This window comes from Dendropsophus ebraccatus, chromosome 6 (assembly GCF_027789765.1).
Source record: "Dendropsophus ebraccatus isolate aDenEbr1 chromosome 6, aDenEbr1.pat, whole genome shotgun sequence".
Classification (NCBI taxonomy): domain Eukaryota; kingdom Metazoa; phylum Chordata; class Amphibia; order Anura; family Hylidae; genus Dendropsophus; species Dendropsophus ebraccatus.
In genome coordinates this window covers 149559551-149584725 of record NC_091459.1, presented here as the reverse complement: position 1 = coordinate 149584725, position 25175 = coordinate 149559551, and the positions used below count along the sequence as shown (strand labels likewise).

The window sequence follows — 25175 nt, the reverse complement described above, 5'->3', positions numbered from 1 at the left end:
GCTTGCACACTAGGAGGACTGGGAGTGACAAGAGCTTGCACTCTAGGAGGACTGGGGGGGGCACAAGAGTTTACACTCTAGGAGGACTGGGGGGGGCACAAGAGTTTACACTCTAGGAGGACTGGGGGTGACACAAGAGCTTACACTCTAGGAGGACTGGGGGGGGGCACAAGAGTTTACACTCTAGGAGGACTGGGGGTGACACAAGAGCTTACACTCTAGGAGGACTGGGGGTGACACAAGAGTTTACACACTAGGAGGACTGGGGAAAGACAAGAGCTTACACACTAGGAGGACTGGGAGTGACACAAGAGCTTACACACTAGGAGGACTGGGAGTGACACAAGAGCTTACACTCTAGGAGGACTGGGGGGGGGCACAAGAGTTTACACTCGGAGGACTGGGGGGGGGCACAAGAGTTTACACTCTAGGAGGACTGGGGGGGCACAAGAGCTTACACAATAGGAGGACTGGGGAAAGACAAGAGCTTACACACTAGAAGGACTCGGGGGACAAGAGCTTACACTCTAGGAGGACCTGGGGGGGGACACAAGAGCTTACACACTAGAAGGACTGGGGGGACACAAGAGCTTACACACTAGGAGGACTGGGGGGACACAAGAGCTTACACACTAGGAGGACTGGGGGGGACAAGAGCTTACACACTAGGAGGACTGGGGGGACGGAAGAGCTTACACACTAGAAGGACTGGGGGGGACAAGAGCTTACACACTAGGAGGACTGATGAAAAACAGGAGCTTACACACTAGAAGGACTGGGGGGACACAAGAGCCTACACACTAGGAGGACTGAGGGGGGGGGGCAAAAGCTTACACACTAGGAGGACTGGGGGGACACAAGAGCCTACACACTAGGAGGACTGAGGGGGGGGGGGCAAAAGCTTACACACTAGGAGGACTGGGGGGACACAAGAGCTTACACACTAGGAGGACTGGGGAAAAACAATACAGTATGGGGGAAGGGAGGTATACAGTATGGGGGGGAGGGGAGGTATACAGTATGGAGGGGAGGTATACAGTATGGGGGGGAGGGAGGTATACAGTATGGGGATGGGGGAGGTATACAGTATACAGTATGGAGGGAGGTATACAGTATGGGGGGGAGGGAGCTATACAGTATGGGGGGAGATATACAGTATGTAGGGGGAGGGAGCTATACAGTATGGGGGGAGATATACAGTATGTAGGGGGAGGGAGGTATACAGTATGTAGGGGGAGGGAGGTATACAGTATGGGGGGAGGTATACAGTATGGGGGGAGGGAGGTATACAGTATGGGGAGGAGATATACAGTATGATGGGGAGGTATACAGTATGGAGGGGGAGGGAGGTATACAGTATGGGGGATATACAGTATGGGGGGAGGGAGGTATACAGTATGGGGGAGATATACAGTATGATGGGGAGGTATACAGTATGGGGATGGGGGAGGTATACAGTATACAGTATGGAGGGAGGTATACAGTATGGAGGGGGAGGGAGGTATACAGTATGGAGGGGAGGTATACAGTATGGGGGGGAGGGAGGTATACAGTATGGGGGGAGGTATACAGTATGGGGGGAGGGGAGGTATACAGTATGGGGGAGGTATACAGTATGGGGGGGAGGGGAGGTATACAGTATGGGGGGGAGGGGAGGTATACAGTATGGGGGGGAGAGGAGGTATACAGTATGGGGGGGAGGGGAGGTATACAGTATCGAGGGGAGGTATACAGTATGGGGGGGAGGGGAGGTATACAGTATGGAGGGGAGGTATACAGTATGGGGGGGAGGGAGGTATACAGTATGGGGGGGAGGGAGGTATACAGTATGGGGGGAGGGGAGGTATACAGTATGGGGGGGAGGGGAGGTATACAGTATGGGGGGGAGGGGAGGTATACAGTATGGAGGGAGGTATACAGTATGGGGGTGAGGGAGGTATAAAGTATGGAGGGGGAGGTATATAGTATGGGGGGAGGTATACAGTATGGGGGGGAGGTATATAGTATGGGGGTGAGGGAGGTATATAGTATGGGGGGGAGGTATACAGTATGGGGGAGGGAGGTATATAGTATGGGGGGAAGTATATAGCATGGGGGGAGGGAGGTATATAGTATGGGGGTGAGGGAGGTATACAGTATGGGGGTGAGGGAGGTATATAGTATGGGGGTGAGGGAGGTATATAGTATGGGGGGGAGGTATACAGTATGGAGGGGGGAGGTATATAGTATGGGGGTGAGGGAGGTATATAGTATGGGGGGGAGGTATATAGTATGGGGGGAGGGAGGTATATAGTATGGGCAGGAGGTATACAGTATGGGGGGAAGGTATACAGTATGGAGGGGGGAGGTATACAGTATGGGGGGGAGGTATACAGTATGGGGCTCCGGCACTGATCTCATATCTCCGTACCCCCTGCTGGTTCAGTCTCTGCACATGCTGGGAGATATATAGTATATAGCACCAGAGCAGCAGGAGGCTCACAGAGCGGAGCTGTCCCATGTGCTGAAACACTGACTGCAGACACTAGTGAGCATGCTCAGCAGAGAGACCAGCTCCCCCCAGAGTACTGCTGTACAGCCGGCTCACCCTCATACTAATAATAAGGTATAACATAAAAAGAAACAGAAACTCAAAAAAGAGAAGTTCATCTAGTCATCCGGCAACGTCCATAGCCGATCACTTGCGTCGATTCTAGTCAATCCAATGTGGGAAGGATGAAGGATCACTAGGGGCGACGGAGAAGTCTCAGAACAGCAACAGACTATTCCATCCTTCAGTCCCCACTGTACTGCTCCAGCACTGCTCATCCTCCTCCTCTTCCTCTATGGCCGGCTCATCCTCATCCCCATCCCCATCCTCCTCTATGGCCGCCTCATCCTCATCCCCATGCTCTTCTATGGCCGCCTCATCCCCATCCTCCTCTATGGCCGCCTCATCCCCATCCTCCTCCTCCTCTATGGCCGGCTCATCCTCATCCCCATCCTCCTCCTCTATGGCCGCCTCATCCTCATCCCCATCCTCCTCCTCTATGGCCGCCTCATCCCCATCCTCCTCCTCTATGGCCGCCTCATCCCCATCCTCCTCTATGGCCGCCTCATCCCCATCCTCCTCTATGGCACCCTCATCCTCATCCCCATCCTCCTCTATGGCCGCCTCATCCCCATCCTCCTCCTCCTCTATGGCCGGCTCATCCTCATCCCCATCCTCCTCCTCTATGGCCGCCTCATCCCCATCCTCCTCCTCTATGGCCGCCTCATCCCCATCCTCCTCTATGGCCGCCTCATCCCCATCCTCCTCTATGGCCGCCTCATCCTCATCCCCATCCTCCTCTATGGCCGCCTCATCCTCATCCCCATGCTCTTCTATGGCCGCCTCATCCCCATCCTCCTCTATGGCCGCCTCATCCCCATCCTCCTCCTCCTCTATGGCCGGCTCATCCTCATCCCCATCCTCCTCCTCTATGGCCGCCTCATCCTCATCCCCATCCTCCTCCTCTATGGCCGCCTCATCCCCATCCTCCTCCTCTATGGCCGCCTCATCCCCATCCTCCTCTATGGCCGCCTCATCCCCATCCTCCTCTATGGCACCCTCATCCCCATCCTCCTCCTCCTCTATGGCCGCCTCATCCTCATCCCCATCCTCCTCCTCTATGGCCGGCTCATCCTCAGGCTCATCCCCATCCTCCTCCTCCTCTATGGCCGCCTCATCCTCATCCTCATCCCCATCCTCCTCTATGGCCGCCTCATCCTCCTTTATGGCCGCCTCATCCCCATCCTCCTCTATGGCCGCCTCATCCCCATCCTCCTCCTCCTCTATGGCCGGCTCATCCTCATCCTCATCCTCATCCCCATCCTCCTCTATGGCCGCCTCATCCCCATCCTCCTCTATGGCCGCCTCATCCCCATCCCCATCCTCCTCTATGGCTGCCTCATCCCCATCCCCATCCTCCTCTATGGCCGGCTCATCCCCATCCCCATCCTCCTCTATGGCCGGCTCATCCCCATCCCCATCCTCCTCTATGGCCGCCTCATCCTCATCCCCATCCTCCTCTATGGCCGGCTCATCCCCATCCCCATCCTCCTCTATGGCCGCCTCATCCCCATCCCCATCCTCCTCTATGGCCGCCTCATCCTCATCCCCATCCTCCTCTATGGCCGCCTCATCCCCATCCCCATCCTCCTCTATGGCCGCCTCATCCCCATCCCCATCCTCCTCTATGGCCGCCTCATCCTCATCCCCATCCTCCTCTATGGCCGGCTCATCCTCATTCCCATCCTCCTCTATGGCCGCCTCATCCCCATCCTCCTCCTCCTCTATGGCCGCCTCATCCCCATCCTCCTCCTCTATGGCCGGCTCATCCTCCTCCTCGGGTCTTCCCCTGCACATGGTGTCGGCTCTTACTATCACCATTATATAACATCCATTATACTCATCCTGATGCAGCGGGGGAGGATGAGACAGGAATATATCATCCTCTCCCCGGCCTCCACAGAACAGATCTGGATTCCAGTCCTTTCTATTTCAGGACAAAGGCTCGGTGGGTCGGGCTCCCCGGAGGCCGCAGGTTGCCATAGACACGGGGTCGGCCCCATCCACAGGAGACCCCCGACTGTACAGAAGAGGAGATGGAGGAGGCAGAGAGGATCCACAGCCCCAATATAACACACAACCTCCTGCTCCCGGATATCAGCCGCTCCTCTTATAACGCTCCAGCACTGATATATCCTCCTATTACATTATATGTGACTGATATCAGCCGCTCCTCTTATAACGCTCCAGTACTGATATATCCTCCTATTACACCATATGTGACTTATATCAGCAGCTCCTCTAATAACGTTCCAGTACTGATATATCCTCCTATTACATCCTATGTGACTGATATCAGCCGCTCCTCTTATAACGCTCCAGTACTGATATATCCTCCTATTACATCATATGTGACTGATATCAGCCGCTCCTCTTATAACGCTCCAGTACTGATATATCCTCCTATTACATCCTATGTGACTGATATCAGCCGCTCCTCTTATAACGCTCCAGTACTGATATATCCTCCTATTACATCATATGTGACTGATATCAGCCGCTCCTCTTATAACGCTCCAGTACTGATATATCCTCCTATTACATCATATGTGACTGATATCAGCCGCTCCTCTTATAACGCTCCAGTACTGATATAACCTCCTATTACATCATATGGAACTGATATTAGCCGCTCCTCTTATAACGCTCCAGTACTGATATAACCTCCTATTACATCATATGTGACTGATATCAGCCGCTCCTCTTATAACGCTCCAGCACTGATATATCCTCCTATTACATCCTATGTGACTGATATCAGCCGCCCCTCTTATAACGCTCCAGTACTGATATCAGCCGATCCTCTTATAACGCTCCAGCACTGATATAACCTCCTATTACATCCTATGTGACTGATATCGGCCACACCTTTTTATAACGCTCCAGTACTGATATAACCTCCAGACATTACATCATATGTGACTGATATCAGCCGCCCCTCTTATAACGCTCCAGTACTGATATAACCTCCTATTACATCCTATGTGACTGATATCAGCCGCTCCTCTTATAACGCTCCAGTACTGATATAACCTCCAGACATTACATCATATGTGACTGATATCAGCCGCCCCTCTTATAACGCTCCAGTACTGATATAACCTCCTATTACATAATATGTGACTGATATCAGCCGCTCCTCTTATAACACTCCAGTACTGATATATCCTCCTATTACATCATATGTGACTGATATCAGCCGCTCCTCTTATAACGCTCCAGCACTGATATAACCTCCTATTACATCATATGTGACTGATATCAGCCGCTCCTCTTATAACGCTCCAGCACTGATATAACCTCCTATTACATCCTATGTGACTGATATCGGCCACACCTTTTTATAACGCTCCAGTACTGATATAACCTCCAGACATTACATCATATGTGACTGATATCAGCCGCCCCTCTTATAACGCTCCAGTACTGATATAACCTCCAGACATTACATCATATGTGACTGATATCAGCCGCCCCTCTTATAACGCTCCAGTACTGATATAACCTCCAGACATTACATCATATGAATCAGTGCAGTGATCTGTAATAGGCCTGTGTCACACATTATTACATTAGCTGTCAGCTGACACATACTGAGCACCATTTGGCGGTGGGAGGACCTCCACACTATGGTCGGCATCACACTGAGAGCCGAGAGCAAAACCTGCAGCATCCACAGATGTAACCAGAGCAGCGTAACAGGTGTCTGTAATATACCCCCCAGTATCTGTAATATACCCCCTGTACATACACACCCAGTATCTGTAATATACCCCCTGTACATACACCCAGTATCTGTAATATACCCCCTGTACATACACCCAGTATCTGTAATATACCCCCTGTACATACACCCAGTATCTGTAATATACCCCCTGTACATACACCCAGTATCTGTAATATACCCCCTGTACATACACACCCAGTATCTGTAATATACCCCCTGTACATACACACCCAGTATCTGTAATATACCCCCTGTACATACACCCCCAGTATCTGTAATATACCCCCTGTACATACACCCAGTATCTGTAATATACCCCCTGTACATACACCCAGTATCTGTAATATACCCCCTGTACATACACCCAGTATCTGTAATATACCCCCTGTACATACACCCAGTATCTGTAATATACCCCCTGTACATACACCCAGTATCTGTAATATACCCCCTGTACATACACCCAGTATCTGTAATATACCCCCTGTACATACACCCAGTATCTGTAATATAGCCCCTGTACATACACACCCAGTATCTGTAATATACCCCCTGTACATACACCCCCAGTATCTGTAATATACCCCCTGTACATACACACCCAGTATCTGTAATATACCCCCTGTACATACACACCCAGTATCTGTAATATACCCCCTGTACATACACACCCAGTATCTGTAATATACCCCCTGTACATACACACCCAGTATCTGTAATATACCCCCTGTACATACACCCAGTATCTGTAATATAACCCTGTACATACACACCCAGTATCTGTAATATACCATCTGTAATATACCCCCTGTACATACACACCCAGTATCTGTAATATACCCCCTGTACATACACCCAGTATCTGTAATATACCCCCTGTACATACACCCAGTATCTGTAATATACCCCCTGTACATACACACCCAGTATCTGTAATATACCCCCTGTACATACACCCAGTATCTGTAATATACCCCCTGTACATACACCCAGTATCTGTAATATACCCCCTGTACATACACCCAGTATCTGTAATATACCCCCTGTACATACACCCAGTATCTGTAATATACCCCTGTACATACACACCCAGTATCTGTAATATACCCCCTGTACATACACCCCCAGTATCTGTAATATACCCCCTGTACATACACACCCAGTATCTGTAATATACCCCTGTACATACACCCCCAGTATCTGTAATATACCCCCTGTACATACACCCCCAGTATCTGTAATATACCCCCTGTACATACACACCCAGTATCTGTAATATACCCCCTGTACATACACACCCAGTATCTGTAATATACCCCCTGTACATACACACCCAGTATCTGTAATATACCCCCTGTACATACACACCCAGTATCTGTAATATACCCCTGTACATACACACCCAGTATCTGTAATATACCATCTGTAATATACCCCCTGTACATACACCCAGTATCTGTAATATACCCCCTGTACATACACACCCAGTATCTGTAATATACCCCTGTACATACACACCCAGTATCTGTAATATACCATCTGTAATATACCCCCTGTACATACACCCAGTATCTGTAATATACCCCCTGTACATACACCCAGTATCTGTAATATACCCCCTGTACATACACACCCAGTATCTGTAATATACCCCCTGTACATACACCCAGTATCTGTAATATACCCCCTGTACATACACCCAGTATCTGTAATATACCCCCTGTACATACACACCCAGTATCTGTAATATACCCCCTGTACATACACACCCAGTATCTGTAATATACCCCCTGTACATACACACCCAGTATCTGTAATATACCCCCTGTACATACACACCCAGTATCTGTAATATACCCCTGTACATACACCCCCAGTATCTGTAATATACCCCCTGTACATACACACCCAGTATCTGTAATATACCCCTGTACATACACACCCAGTATCTGTAATATACCCCCTGTACATACACACCCAGTATCTGTAATATACCCCCTGTACATACACACCCAGTATCTGTAATATACCCCCTGTACATACACACCCAGTATCTGTAATATACCCCTGTACATACACCCCCAGTATCTGTAATATACCCCTGTACATACACCCCCAGTATCTGTAATATACCCCCTGTACATACACACCCAGTATCTGTAATATACCCCTGTACATACACACCCAGTATCTGTAATATACCCCCTGTACATACACACCCAGTATCTGTAATATACCCCTGTACATACACACCCAGTATCTGTAATATACCCCCTGTACATACACACCCAGTATCTGTAATATACCCCCTGTACATACACACCCAGTATCTGTAATATACCCCTGTACATACACACCCAGTATCTGTAATATACCCCCTGTACATACACACCCAGTATCTGTAATATACCCCTGTACATACACCCCCAGTATCTGTAATATACCCCTGTACATACACCCCCAGTATCTGTAATATACCCCCTGTACATACACACCCAGTATCTGTAATATACCCCTGTACATACACACCCAGTATCTGTAATATACCCCCTGTACATACACACCCAGTATCTGTAATATACCCCCTGTACATACACCCCCAGTATCTGTAATATACCCCCTGTACATACACACCCAGTATCTGTAATATACCCCCTGTACATACACACCCAGTATCTGTAATATACCCCCTGTACATACACACCCAGTATCTGTAATATACCCCCTGTACATACACACCCAGTATCTGTAATATACCCCCTGTACATGCACACCCAGTATCTGTAATATACCCCCTGTACATACATAGCGCACATTATACAGTCTCCTGACTATAGGCTGCTGGGTTGGGCCAGTTGAAAGCCCTGACATCCGCCCTGTATATAGGGGCCCCTCCAGTCTGGGGCCCCTCATGCAATTCGCTCGTGAGCCGTTTTGTCATCGGCGGTCTCGTTATGGGCAGTCTCGTCATTGACGGTCTCATCATCGGCTGCTATTAATCCCTTGTGGGGGGGGCACAGGACATGGCCTCTCGCCGTCTCACCGGCAGGGTACGTGGGCTGTCACTGTCACAGGGTACGTGGGCTGTCACTGTATCACCGGCAGGGTACGTGGGCTGTCACTGTATCACCGGTAGGGTACGTGGGCTGTCACTGTATCACCGGTAGGGTACGTGGGCTGTCACTGTATCACCGGTAGGGTACGTGGGCAGTCACTGTCACAGGGTACGTGGGCTGTCACTGTATCACCGGTAGGGTACGTGAGCTGTCACTGTATCACCGGTAGGGTACGTGGGCTGTCACTGTATCACCGGTAGGGTACGTGGGCTGTCACTGTATCACCGGTAGGGTACGTGGGCTGTCACTGTATCACCGGTAGGGTACGTGGGCTGTCACTGTATCACCGGTAGGGTACGTGGGCTGTCACTGTATCACCGGTAGGGTACGTGGGCAGTCACTGTATCACCGGTAGGGTACGTGGGCAGTCACTGTATCACCGGTAGGGTACGTGGGCAGTCACTGTCACAGGGTACGTGGGCTGTCACTGTATCACCGGTAGGGTACGTGGGCTGTCACTGTATCACCGGTAGGGTACGTGGGCTGTCACTGTATCACCGGTAGGGTACGTGGGCTGTCACTGTATCACCGGTAGGGTACGTGGGCTGTCACTGTATCACCGGTAGGGTACGTGGGCAGTCACTGTATCACCGGTAGGGTACGTGGGCAGTCACTGTCACAGGGTACGTGGGCTGTCACTGTATCACCGGCAGGGTACGTGGGCTGTCACTGTATCACCGGTAGGGTACGTGGGCAGTCACTGTATCACCGGTAGGGTACGTGGGCAGTCACTGTATCACCGGTAGGGTACGTGGGCAGTCACTGTCACAGGGTACGTGGGCTGTCACTGTATCACCGGTAGGGTACGTGGGCTGTCACTGTATCACCGGTAGGGTACGTGGGCTGTCACTGTATCACCGGTAGGGTACGTGGGCTGTCACTGTATCACCGGTAGGGTACGTGGGCAGTCACTGTATCACCGGTAGGGTACGTGGGCAGTCACTGTCACAGGGTACGTGGGCTGTCACTGTATCACCGGCAGGGTACGTGGGCTGTCACTGTATCACCGGCAGGGTACGTGGGCTGTCACTGTCTCACCAGCAGGGTACGTGGGCTGTCATGTGGCCGTTCTGCCATCCCACATATGTGATAAGCTGAGATGGTGCAAAGAATATGGAAACTACTCAGAGGTAGCAGCTACAGCTGAGTGTTATCTCTGAACCCGGCCACAATGGTAATAATATATACAAGGTGGGGGGTGAATAGTGAGTGCAGCTCTGGAGGATGAGACATGATGTAACAGCAGAATAGTGAGTGCAGCTCTGGAGGATGAGACATGATGTAACAGCAGAATAGTAAGTGCAGCTCTGGAGGATGAGACATGATGTAACAGCAGAATAGTGAGTGCAGCTCTGGAGGATGAGACATGATGTAACAGCAGAATAGTGAGTGCAGCTCTGGAGGATGAGACATGATGTAACAGCAGAATAGTGAGTGCAGCTCAGGAGGTGACTGGGGTATTCTATGTATAAGTGCATAGATGGGTCTGCAGCATATACCAGGACTGGTCGGGGTTCCTCCTACCTTGGTGCCGTTGTAGAAGTCGTCCATGCAGGTGGCGTTCATAAAGGTCTGATGGAAGTGGGTGCTGGTGTCTATGCCCCCCGGGATGACCAGTTTCCCGGTGGCGTCGATGACTTTTGCCCCTCCGGGGATCATCAGCTCCCGCCCCACCTGCTGAATGATCCCGTTCTCGATGTAGACGTCGGCCTCCTGGGTGCAGTCATCGTTCACCACTTTGCCCCCTTTGATGAGGATCCGGACACTGGCAGCGTTGGCGTGCATAGCTCTGCGGAAGAAAGGGGCACAAGATGGCAGGAGGTTATAAGGAGGAGGGGCAAGAAGCACTACAACTAATGGTCAGCAATGTGGGGACCACAAAGCAACTGCTGCAAAATAAACCGGCTGGTATCAATTAGTGATCTGCCTGTGACCTTGAAGACACATGGTACCCTCCATTATCTATGACACCACTACTGCAACTCCACAAATACCCCAACTCTCCCAACCAACGACCCCTTCCAACCATGACACCACCACCACCACTCCCAACCACCACCACGACCCCTTCCAACCATGACACCACCACCACTCCCAACCACCACCACAACCCCTTCCAACCATGACACCACCACCACCACTCCCAACCAGCACCACGACCCCTCCCAACCATGACACCACTCCCAACCACCACTAGGAACCCTCCCAACCATGACACCACCACCACTCCCAACCACCACCACGACCCCTCCTAACCATGACACCACCACCACTCCCAACCACCACCACGGCCCCTCCCAACCATGACACCACCACAACCCCTCCCAACCATGACACCACCACCACTCCCAACCACCACCACGACCCCTCCTAACCATGACACCACCACCACTCCCAACCACCACCATGGCCCCTCCCAACCATGACACCACCACGACCCCTCCCAACCATGACACCACCACCACTCCCAACCACCACCTCGACCCCTCCCAACCATGACACCACCACCACTCCCAACCACCAACACAACCTCTCCCAAACATGACACCACCACCACTCCCAACCACCACCAAGACCCCTCCCAATTATGACACCACCACCACAACCCCTCCCAACCATGACACCCCCACCACTCCCAACCACCACCACGACCTCTCCCAACCATGACACCATCCCCAACCACCACCACGACCTCTCCCAACCATGACACCACCACTCCCAACCACAACCCCACCACCACTAGAACCCCTCCCAATCTTGAATCCACCACTACACCTCCACCTAACCACAACCCCACAACTAAAACCCCTCCCTACTACAGCTCCACCACCACACCCGCTCCCAACCTTGACTCCACCACAACGACCCCTCCAAACTAACACCCCATCACTAAAGCCCCTACCAACCATGACCACAGCAGCATGATTCCTTTAAACCTCAACTCTACCACCCCCCCCCCCCCCCACACACACACACATCCACCACTGCACATATTTTAATCTGCCCCCACCATAACTCCATAGCGGTGACCCAGAAGCCCTTGTGGTGATCCAGCTGAGGGGGAAACTTCCTGCCATGTGACCTGCAGCCAGGACTGCCCATGGGATGTGGTGTGTCAGTGTGTCCGCTGCACTGTGTGAGTGTGAACATACGAGAAGCCAGTATGACTGGGGAAGGAGAGGAGACACACACTCTCCAATCACACGGGGATCTACAGCGCTATATATAACTATATACAACTAACACAGAAACAAGTACACGCCCAGGAGTCACATCTGTATGGAAAGAAGGTAATGGGACAATCTGTGACTGCACTAAATGGAGCTGCCCTCAAAGTGACCCAACAAATGAGAACGCTACAACCCCCGATATATATTTATACACAAGCCTGGAGGACAGAAATGGCTGCACATCGCACCCATGGGGGACACGAAAGCTTCTCAGCTACATTAAAAACCAACATCAGAAGTTAGTATATAATGTGATAAAACCATATTGCCTCATGTACCAACGTGCAGGTCTCTGATACACGAGTCCCTAACCAAACAACATCACTGTGTCAATCAGCGAACAACAACCCCACAAAGTGTGCGCAAGCAGGGAAGGGGGGCCACGGAATGGCCCTGCAACCCCAATGTCACAGGACCAAACCCCAAGGGTTCCCCCACACTCCGCAGGCGATAAAGCGGCCACCAAGCAACACAAGGGTGGACAAGCTGTTACCTCTCACCACTGCTCCTGCAGGTAGAATGGGAGAAACAAAGGAGGTACTAGACATGTGTGCACAGGTGCAATGGTGAGAGGTAACAGCTTGTCCACACTTGTGTTGCTTGGTGGCCGCTTTTTAACCTGCGGAGTGTGGGGGAACCCTTGGGGTTTGGTCTGTGACATTGGGGTTGCAGGGCCATTCCGTGGCCCCCCTTCCCTGCTTGCGCACGCTATACTAACTTCTGATGTTAATTTTTAATGTAGCCAAACAAACTTTCGTGTCAGCCATGGGTGCGATGTGCAGCCATTTCTGTCCTGCAGGCTTGTGCATATATTTATACACATGCTGTTGTTGTGTGATTGCAGCTCTGGAGGTGACTGGAGGATAATCATTATACTCTATATATTTATACACATGCTGTTGTTGTGTGATTGCAGCTCTGGAGGTGACTGGAGGATGATCATTATACTCTATATATTTATACACATGCTGTTGTTGTGTGATTGCAGCTCTGGAGGATAATCATTATACTCTATATATTTATACACATGCTGCTGTTGTGTGATTGCAGCTCTGGAGGTGACTGGAGTAAAGCCATTATTTTTGGCTGACAGAGGTAATCAGCTGGCCACTGACAGCGCAGATAATTATAATAATGGTGTCCGGACGGCCTAGAAATGAGTTGTAGTAGAAGGCGGTGCCACATTCTGGCACATGCAGCGTAGTGATATCATCATGGAAGCCGCTTGCACCAGGTGCGTCCTGCAGGCAGAGGAGCTGCAGCGCAGAGTCGGGACAGGTAAGTACAGCCCATTAACCTATGGCGGAGAAGCAAACTACCATCTGGGGCACTAACTGGTGTAATGAACAACTGTATTGAGCACTACTGTAGGGGGCTGACTACTATATGGGTCACTGTTAAGAAGGGGTGACTACTATATGGGGCACTATTGAGGGGAGGCTGGCTATTATAAGGGGAACTATTGAGTGGGGCTGACTATTACATGAGGCATTATTGAGGTTGGACTGAGAACTATATAAAGCACTATATAGGGGGGCTTAGTACTATATGGGGCACTATTGAGGGGGCTGACTACTATATGGGGCACTATTGAGGGGGGCTGAGTACTATATGGGAGACTATTGAGGGGGGCTGAGTACTATATGGGACACTATTGAGGGGGCTGACTACTATATGGGGCACTGAGTACTATATGAGGCACTATTGAGGGGGTTTGACTACTATATGGGGCACTATTGAGGGGGACTGAGTACTATATGAGGCACTATTGAAGAGGGCTGACGACTATATGGGGCACTATTGATGGGGCTGAGTACTATATGGGGCACTTCTGAGCGGGGCTGACTACTACATTAGGCATTATTAGGGTCGGGCTGAGAACTATATGCAGCACTATTTAGGGGGGCGGAGTACTATATGGGGCACTATTGAGGGGGCTGAGTACTATGGGGCACTATTGAGGGGGCTGAGTGCTATATGGGGCACTATTTAGGGTTGCTGAGTACTATATAGGGCACTATTGAAGTGGGGCTACGTACTATATGAGGAATTATTAATGGGGCTTAGATAGATAGAACCCTATAAGAGATGCTGTTCTGTGAGTGCAGCTCTGGAGGTGATTGGAGTATAGTCCTTACAATGTATATATTATAGGTCTCCAAACTGCGGCCCTCCAGCTGTTGCAAAACTACATTTCCCATCATGCCTGCACAGCCAAATCCAAAGCTTTAGCTGTCCAGGCATGATGGGAGTTGTGGTTTCGCAACAGCTGGAGGGCCGCAGTTTGGAGACCCATGGTATATATAGAGAAAACTCTATAGGAGACTGTGTGAATGCAGCTCTGGAGGTGAGTGCAGCATCTGATGTAACTGGGGATGAGTGAGACAAGGTTGGCTCTCTGTCACTGCCTGTCAGACAGATGACTGCCGCTCTCTGGAGATTCTCCTTCCCATGGACACAATGTATATGATAAGACGCCGCCGCCGCGGCAGCACGGAGGAGGAGGAGGAGAGGACGCCTGCGGCACGCAGATCCTCCCTGTCACTTCCAGTATGTGATCAGACCTGACAAACTGATCAGACGGAGATGAAAGCTGCCGCTTCCTGGGTGACTGGAGACGAGTGGCAGGGTTCTCGCCAGCCGCAGCGCCCATCACACCCGTTATACCAGCAAATAATAACATTATAATAAATGCTGCAAATACAGACGGCATCAAAGAGCCAGAATCCACACTGCTCTAACCGTAAAGACCTCTGCCCTATAGAGAGAGGCTACAGAATGTGAGCACTGGTGCTACGGGTGACGGGACCGCGGGTTAGGGTTAGGGTTAGGGTTAGGGCGGGGGGGGGGGGGGGGGGAATCTTCTACACCAAAGGCCAGAAAATTCCTTTAACATTAATTCACATAACACTTGTGAAAAATCTTCTCCAAAGTCATGAATCACAATAATAAACCTGCCCCACCGCTCTTACTGTAAAGAGGCCTGTTGTCTATAAGGATCCCCGCCACAAGTGACTGACATGTGAGACTCCCTGCTCTTATTGCAAATAAGCCTGCTGTATATAGGGATCCCCTCCACAAGTGACTGACATGTGAGACTCCCTGCTCTTACTGCAAATAAGCCTGCTGTATATAGGGATCCCCTCTACAAGTGACTGACATGTGAGACTCCCTGCTCTTACTGCAAATAAGCCTGCTGTATATAGGGATCCCCTCTACAAGTGACTGACATGTGAGACTCCCTGCTCTTACTGTAAATAAGCCTGCTGTATATAGGGATCACCTCCACAAGTGACTGACGTGAGACATACTGCTCTTACTGTAAAGAAGCCTGCTGTATATAGGGATCACCTCCACAAGTGACTGACATGTGAGACATACTGCTCTTACTGTAAAGAAGCCTGCTGTATATAGGGATCACCTACACAAGTGACTGACATGTGAAACTCACTGCTCTTACTGCAAATAAGCCTGCTGTATATAGGGATCCCCTCCACAAGTGACTGACATGTGAGACTCCCTGCTCTTACTACAAATAAGCCTGCTGTATATAGGGATCCCCTCTACAAGTGACTGACATGTAAAACTCCCTGCTCTTACTGCAAATAAGCCTGCTGTATATAGGGATCACCTCCACAAGTGACTGACATGTGACATACCACTCTTACTGTAAATAAGCCTGCTGTATATAGGGATCACCTCCACAAGTGACTGACATGTGAGACATACTGCTCTTACTGTAAAGAAGCCTGCTGTATATAGGGATCACCTACACAAGTGACTGACATGTGAAACTCACTGCTCTTACTGTAAAGAAGCCTGCTGTATATAGGGATCCCCTCCAAAAGTGACTGACATGTGAGACTCACAAGCTGGTCCTTTACCATATAAGAACAGGATGAACAATTAACTGATGGCTCCAGCCCCATCCTCTCCTCCCCTCTCTGCTCCAGCCCCATCCTCTCCTCCCCTCTCTGCTCCAGCACCATCCTCTCCTCCCCTCTCTGCTCCAGCCCCATCCTCTCCTCCCCTCTCTGCTCCAGCACCATCCTCTCCTCCCCTCTCTGCTCCAGCACCATCCTCTCCTCCCCTCTCTGCTCCAGCACCATCCTCCCCTCTCTGCTCCAGCCCTATCCTCCCCTCTCTGCTCCAGCACCATCCTCCCCTTTCTGCTCCAGCACCATCCTCCCCTCTCTGCTTCAGCACCATCCTCCCCTTCCTGCTCCAGCCCCATCCTCTCCTCCCCTCTCTGTTCCAACCCCATCTTCCCCTCTCTGCTCCAGCCCCATCCTCCCCTCTCTGCTCCAGCCCCATCCTCCCCTCTCTGCTCCAGCACCATCCTCCCCTCTCTGCTCCAGCACCATCCTCCCCTCTCTGCTCCAGCACCATCCTCCCCTTCCTGCTCCAGCCCCATCCTCTCCTCCCCTCTCTGTTCCAACCCCATCCTCCCCTCTCTGCTCCAGCCCCATCCTCCCCTCTCTGCTCCAGCCCCATCCTCCCCTCTCTGCTCCAGCCCCATCCTCCCCTTTCTGCTCCAGCACCATCCTCCCCTCTCTGCTTCAGCACCATCCTCCCCTTCCTGCTCCAGCCCCATCCTCTCCTCCCCTCTCTGTTCCAACCCCATCCTCCCCTCTCTGCTCCAGCCCCATCCTCCCCTCTCGGCTCCAGACCCATCCTCCCCTCTCGGCTCCAGCCCCATCCTCCCCTCTCGGCTCCAGCCCCATCCTCCCCTCTCGGCTCCAGCCCCATCCTCCCCTCTCGGCTCCAGCCCCATCCTCCCCTCTCGGCTCCAGCCCCATCCTCCCCTCTCGGCTCCAGCCCCATCCTCCCCTCTCGGTTCCAGCCCCATCCTCCTCTCTCTGCTCCAGCCCCATCCTCTCCTCCCTGCTCCAGCCCCATCCTCTCCTCTCTGCTCCAGCCCCATCCTCCCCTCTCTGCTCCAGCCTCATCCTCCCCTCTCTGCTCCAGCCCCATCCTCCCCTTTCTGCTCCAGTCCCATCCTCCCCTCTCTGCTCCAGCACCATCCTCCCCCCTCTGCTCCAGCACCATCCTCCCCTCCCCTCCGCTCCAGCTCCATCCTCCCCTCTCTGCTCCAGCCCCATCCTCCTCTCTCTGCTCCAGCCCCATCCTCCTCTCTCTGCTCCAGCCTCATCCTCCCCTCTCTGCTCCAGCACCTGTAATAATACAATACACTGTACTGTAATAACACACTGTACTGTAATATAACTGTAGTGTAATAATATAACACTGTGCTGTAATAATATAACACACTGTAGTGTAATAATATAACACTGTACTGTAATAATATAACACACTGTACTGTAAAACTACAACACACTGTAGTGTAATAATATAAAACACTGTAGTGTAATAATATAACACACTGTAGTGTAATAATATAACACACTGTAGTGTAATAATATAACACTCTGTAGTGTAATATCCTCAAAGTGATTATATCACTGATCCCACCTCCTCCACTGCCCCCCCATTCTACCACAGAAAGCTGGAAAAACAGATCCAAGAATAATAATAACACACTGTACTGTAATAATCCCAGAGCCTGTGATAATATAACACACTGTACTGTAATAATCCCAGTCTGTAATATAACACACTGTACTGTAATAATCCCAGTCTGTAATAAAACACACTGTACTATAATAACACTTTACTGTTATAATATATCACACTGCACTGTAATAATATAACTGTAGTGTAATAATACAACACACTGCACTGTAATAATATAACTGTAGTGTAATAATATGCCACACTGCACTGTAATAATATAACTGTAGTGTCATAATATACCACACTGCACTGTAATAATATAACTGTAGTGTCATAATATACCACACTGCACTGTAATAACATAACACACTGCACTGTTATAATATACCACACTGCAGTGTACTAATATAACTGTAGTGTAATAATATATCACACTGCACTGTAATAATATAACTGTGGTGTAATAATATCCCACACTGCACTGTAATAATATATCACACTGCACTGTAATAATATAACTGTGGTGTAATAATATCCCACACTGCACTGTAATAATATACCACACTGCACTGTAATAATATACCACACTGCACTGTAATAATATAACTGTGGTGTAATAATATATCACACTGCACTGTAATAATATAACTGTGGTGTAATAATATACCACACTGCAGTGTAATAATATAACTGTGGTGTAATAATATACCACACTGCACTGTAATAATATAACTGTGGTGTAATAATATACCACACTGCACTGTAATAATATACCACACTGCAGTGTAATAATATACCACACTGCACTGTAATAATATAACTGTGGTGTAATAATATACCACACTGCACTGTAATAATATACCACACTGCAGTGTAATAATATACCACACTGCACTGTAATAATATACCACACTGCACTGTAATAATATACCACACTGCACTGTAATAATATAACTGTGGTGTAATAATATACCACACTGCACTGTAATAATATAACTGTGGTGTAATAATATACCACACTGCACTGTAATAATATAACACACTGCACTGTAATAATATACCACACTGCACTGTAATAATATACCACACTGCACTGTAATAATATAACTGTGGTGTAATAATATACCACACTGCACTGTAATAATATAACTGTGGTGTAATAATATACCACACTGCACTGTAATAATATACCACACTGTAGTGTAATAATATACCACACTGCACTGTAATAATATATCACACTGCACTGTAATAATATACCACACTGCAGTGTACTAATATAACTGTAGTGTAATAATATAACACACTGCAGTGTAATAATATACCACACTGCACTGTAATAATATATCACACTGCACTGTAATAATATACCACACTGCAGTGTACTAATATAACTGTAGTGTAATAATATACCACACTGCACTGTAATAATATAACTGTAGTGTCATAATATACCACACTGCACTGTAATAACATAACACACTGCACTGTTATAATATACCCCACTGCAGTGTACTAATATAACTGTAGTGTAATAATATATCACACTGCACTGTAATAATATAACTGTGGTGTAATAATATCCCACACTGCACTGTAATAATATATCACACTGCACTGTAATAATATAACTGTGGTGTAATAATATCCCACACTGCACTGTAATAATATACCACACTGCACTGTAATAATATACCACACTGCACTGTAATAATATAACTGTGGTGTAATAATATATCACACTGCACTGTAATAATATAACTGTGGTGTAATAATATACCACACTGCAGTGTAATAATATAACTGTGGTGTAATAATATACCACACTGCACTGTAATAATATAACTGTGGTGTAATAATATACCACACTGCACTGTAATAATATACCACACTGCAGTGTAATAATATACCACACTGCACTGTAATAATATAACTGTGGTGTAATAATATACCACACTGCACTGTAATAATATACCACACTGCAGTGTAATAATATACCACACTGCACTGTAATAATATACCACACTGCACTGTAATAATATACCACACTGCACTGTAATAATATAACTGTGGTGTAATAATATACCACACTGCACTGTAATAATATAACTGTGGTGTAATAATATACCACACTGCACTGTAATAATATAACTGTGGTGTAATAATATACCACACTGCACTGTAATAATATACCACACTGTAGTGTAATAATATACCACACTGCACTGTAATAATATATCACACTGCACTGTAATAATATACCACACTGCAGTGTACTAATATAACTGTAGTGTAATAATATAACACACTGCAGTGTAATAATATACCACACTGCACTGTAATAATATATCACACTGCACTGTAATAATATACCACACTGCAGTGTACTAATATAACTGTAGTGTAATAATATACCACACTGCACTGTAATAATATAACTGTGGTGTAATAATATACCACACTGCACTGTAATAATATACCACACTGCACTGTAATAATATAACTGTGGTGTAATAATATACTACACTGCACTGTAATAATATAACACACTGCAGTGTAATAATATACCACACTGCACTGTAATAATATATCACACTGCACTGTAATAATATACCACACTGCACTGTAATAATATAACTGTGGTGTAATAATATACCACACTGCACTGTAATAATATACCACACTGCAGTGTACTAATATAACTGTAGTGTAATAATATACCACACTGCACTGTAATAATATAACTGTGGTGTAATAATATATCACACTGCACTGTAATAATATAACTGTGGTGTAATAATATATCACACTGCACTGTAATAATATAACTGTGGTGTAATAATATACCACACTGCACTGTAATAATATAACTGTGGTGTAATAATATACCACACTGCACTGTAATAATATAACTGTGGTGTAATAATATATCACACTGCACTGTAATAATATAACTGTGGTGTAATAATATACCACACTGCACTGTAATAATATACCACACTGCAGTGTACTAATATAATACACTGTAGTGTAATAACCCCAAAGTGATTATATCACTGATCCCACCACCCCCACCACCCCCACCCCGCATTCTACCACAGAAAGCTGGAAAAACAGATCCAAGAATAATGTATCCAGGTATCTAATCATCTAAGGATGAGCTACGTGACCTAGATACATCTATACACGGCTGAGAGCCGAGACCGCGACACTTCTATATCTGTATGCCGGATAATAAACATCTATACACGGCAGAGAGCCAGGACTGCCACCCTCCTATACCTGCCTGCTGGATATTATACATCTATACACGTCTGACATCTGGGACCACGGCGCTCCTATATCTGCCTGCTGGATATTATACATCTATACACGGCTAAGAGCCAGGACTGCCACCCTCCTATACCTGCCTGCTGGATATTATACATCTATATACGGCTGAGAGCCGAGACCACGACCCTCCTATACCTGCCTGCTGGATATTATACATCTATATACGGCTGAGAGCCGAGACCGCGACCATCATACACCTGCCTGCTGAATGTTATACATCTATACACGTCTGACATCTGGGACCACGGCGCTCCTATATCTGCCTGCTGGATATTATACATCTATACACGGCTGAGAGCCAGGACTGCCACCCTCCTATACCTGCCTGCTGGATATTATACATCTATACACGGCTGAGAGCCAGGACTGCCACCCTCCTATACCTGCCTGCTGGATATTATACATCTATACACGGCTGACATCTGGGACCACGGCGCTCCTATACCTGCCTGCTGGATATTATACATCTATACACGGCTGACATCTGGGACCACGGCGCTCCTATATCTGCCTGCTGGATATTATACATCTATACACGGCTAAGAGCCAGGACTGCCACCCTCCTATACCTGCCTGCTGGATATTATACATCTATACACGGCTAAGAGCCAGGACTGCCACCCTCCTATACCTGCCTGCTGGATATTATACATCTATACACGGCTGAGAGCCAGGACTGCCAGCCTCCTATACCTGCCTGCTGGATATTATACATCTATACACGGCTGACATCTGGGACCACGGTGCTCCTATATCTGCCTGCTGGATATTATACATCTATACACGGCTGACATCTGGGACCACGGTGCTCCTATATCTGCCTGCTGGATATTATACATCTATACACGGCTAAGAGCCAGGACTGCCACCCTCCTATACCTGCCTGCTGGATATTATACATCTATACACGGCTAAGAGCCAGGACTGCCACCCTCCTATACCTGCCTGCTGGATATTATACATCTATACACGGCTAAGAGCAAGGAATGCCACCCTCCTATACCTGCCTGCTGGATATTATACATCTATACACGGCTGAGAGCCAGGACTGCCACCCTCCTATACCTGCCTGCTGGATATTATACATCTATACACGGCTGAGAGCCGAGACCACGACCCTCCGATACCTGCCTGCTGGATATTATACATCTATACACGGCTAAGAGCCAGGACTGCCACCCTCCTATACCTGCCTGCTGGATATTATACATCTATACACGGCTGAGAGCCGAGACCACAACCCTCCTATACCTGCCTGCTGGATATTATACATCTATACACGGCTAAGAGCCAGGACTGCCACCCTCCCATACCTGCCTGCTGGATATTATACATCTATACACGGCTGAGAGCCGAGACCGCAACCCTCCTGTACCTGCCTGCTGGATATTATACATCTATACACGGCTGAGAGAAGGGACTGTGACCCTCTTATACCTGCTTGCTGGATGTTATACATCTATACACGGCTGAGAGCCAGGACTGCGACCCTCCTGTACCTGTCAGCATCACAAGTCCCAGCAGTATTTTTAGTAAAAAGAAGCAGCAGAAAAGAGGCCAAAGTATTCTCTAACATAGGGTGACATCATCACTGCTCTGCTGTAACATAGGGTGACATCATCACTGCTCTGCTGTAACATAGGGTGACATCATCACTGCTCTGCTGTAACATAGGGTGACATCATCACTGCTCTGCTGTAACATAGGGTGACATCATCACTGCTCTGCTGTAACATAGGGTGACATGACTGCTCTGCTGTAACATAGGGTGACATCATCACTGCTCTGCTGTAACATAGGGTGACATCATCACTGCTCTGCTGTAACATAGGGTGACATCACTGCTCTGCTGTAACATAGGGTGACATGACTGCTCTGCTGTAACATAGGGTGACATCACTGCTCTGCTGTAACACATATAGATGAGACTTCCCGCTCTACTGCTGCTGCATGCTGGGCCGGATCCAACAGCGGCTGCAGCGTCTGGCAGCACATGTCCTGAGCAGCTGCTCCCCGCACCAACAAAGACTGCCGGAGGCTCCAGGGTCTCCCTGCCCCCCGCAACCCAACCCCCACCTCCAGGCCTCACTGCCACACACCCAGCTCAAAGAGAACCCCGCAGGTATCACTGATCCTCACACTGCTGGTGTGCACCGGGTCACTGATCCTCACACTGCTGGTGTGCACCCGGTCACTGATCCTCACACTGCTGGTGTGCACCCGGTCACTGATCCTCACACTGCTGGTGTGCACCCGGTCACTGATCCTCACACTGCTGGTGTGCACCCGGTCACTGATCCTCACACTGCTGGTGTGCACCGGGTCACTGATCCTCACACTGCTGGTGTGCACCCGGTCACTGATCCTCACACTGCTGGTGTGCACCCGGTCACTGATCCTCACACTGCTGGTGTGCACCCGGTCACTGATCCTCACACTGCTGGTGTGCACAATCACTGATCCTCACACTGCTGGTGTGCACCCGGTCACTGATCCTCACACTGTTGGTGTGCACAATCACTGATCCTCACACTGCTGGTGTGCACCGGGTCACTGATCCTCACACTGCTGGTGTGCACCCGGTCACTGATCCTCACACTGCTGGTGTGCACCCGGTCACTGATCCTCACACTGCTGGTGTGCACCCGGTCACTGATCCTCACACTGCTGGTGTGCACCGGGGCACTGATCCTCACACTGCTGGTGTGCACCCGGTCACTGATCCTCACACTGCTGGTGTGCACCGGGGCACTGATCCTCACACTGCTGGTGTGCACCCGGTCACTGATCCTCACACTGCTGGTGTGCATCGGGGCACTGATCCTCACACTGCTGGTGTGCACCCGGTCACTGATCCTCACACTGCTGGTGTGCACAATCACTGATCCTCACACTGCTGGTGTGCACCCGGTCACTGATCCTCACACTGCTGGTGTGCACAATCACTGATCCTCACACTGCTGGTGTGCACCCGGTCACTGATCCTCACACTGCTGGTGTGCACCCGGTCACTGATCCTCACACTGCTGGTGTGCACCCGGTCACTGATCCTCACACTGCTGGTGTGCACCCGGTCACTGATCCTCACACTGCTGGTGTGCACCGGGGCACTGATCCTCACACTGCTGGTGTGCACCGGGGCACTGATCCTCACACTGCTGGTGTGCACCGGGGCACTGATCCTCACACTGCTGGTGTGCACCCGGTCACTGATCCTCACACTGCTGGTGTGCACCCGGTCACTGATCCTCACACTGCTGGTGTGCACCCGGTCACTGATCCTCACACTGCTGGTGTGCACCGGGGCACTGATCCTCACACTGCTGGTGTGCACCGGGGCACTGATCCTCACACTGCTGGTGTGCACCCGGTCACTGATCCTCACACTGCTGGTGTGCACCCGGTCACTGATCCTCACACTGCTGGTGTGCACCCGGTCACTGATCCTCACACTGCTGGTGTGCACCGGGGCACTGATCCTCACACTGCTGGTGTGCACCCGGTCACTGATCCTCACACTGCTGGTGTGCACCCGGTCACTGATCCTCACACTGCTGGTGTGCACCGGGGCACTGATCCTCACACTGCTGGTGTGCACCCGGTCACTGATCCTCACACTGCTGGTGTGCACCCGGTCACTGATCCTCACACTATGGCTGTGCTCA

General features: G+C 49.4%; 1 protein-coding gene across 2 annotated transcripts in view; it reads right to left on the bottom strand.

Annotated features, from left to right (window-relative positions):
- DPYSL5 (dihydropyrimidinase like 5) overlaps nt 1–25175 on the bottom strand; it is a 61312-nt gene that overhangs the window by 19139 nt on the left and 16998 nt on the right. For both annotated transcript variants that reach the window (XM_069973246.1, XM_069973245.1), the window contains one exon: nt 10958–11222. In XM_069973246.1, the coding sequence (XP_069829347.1) occupies nt 10958–11218 (261 nt within the window). In that variant the 5' untranslated portion in view covers nt 11219–11222. The remainder of the gene's footprint in view (nt 1–10957; nt 11223–25175) is intronic.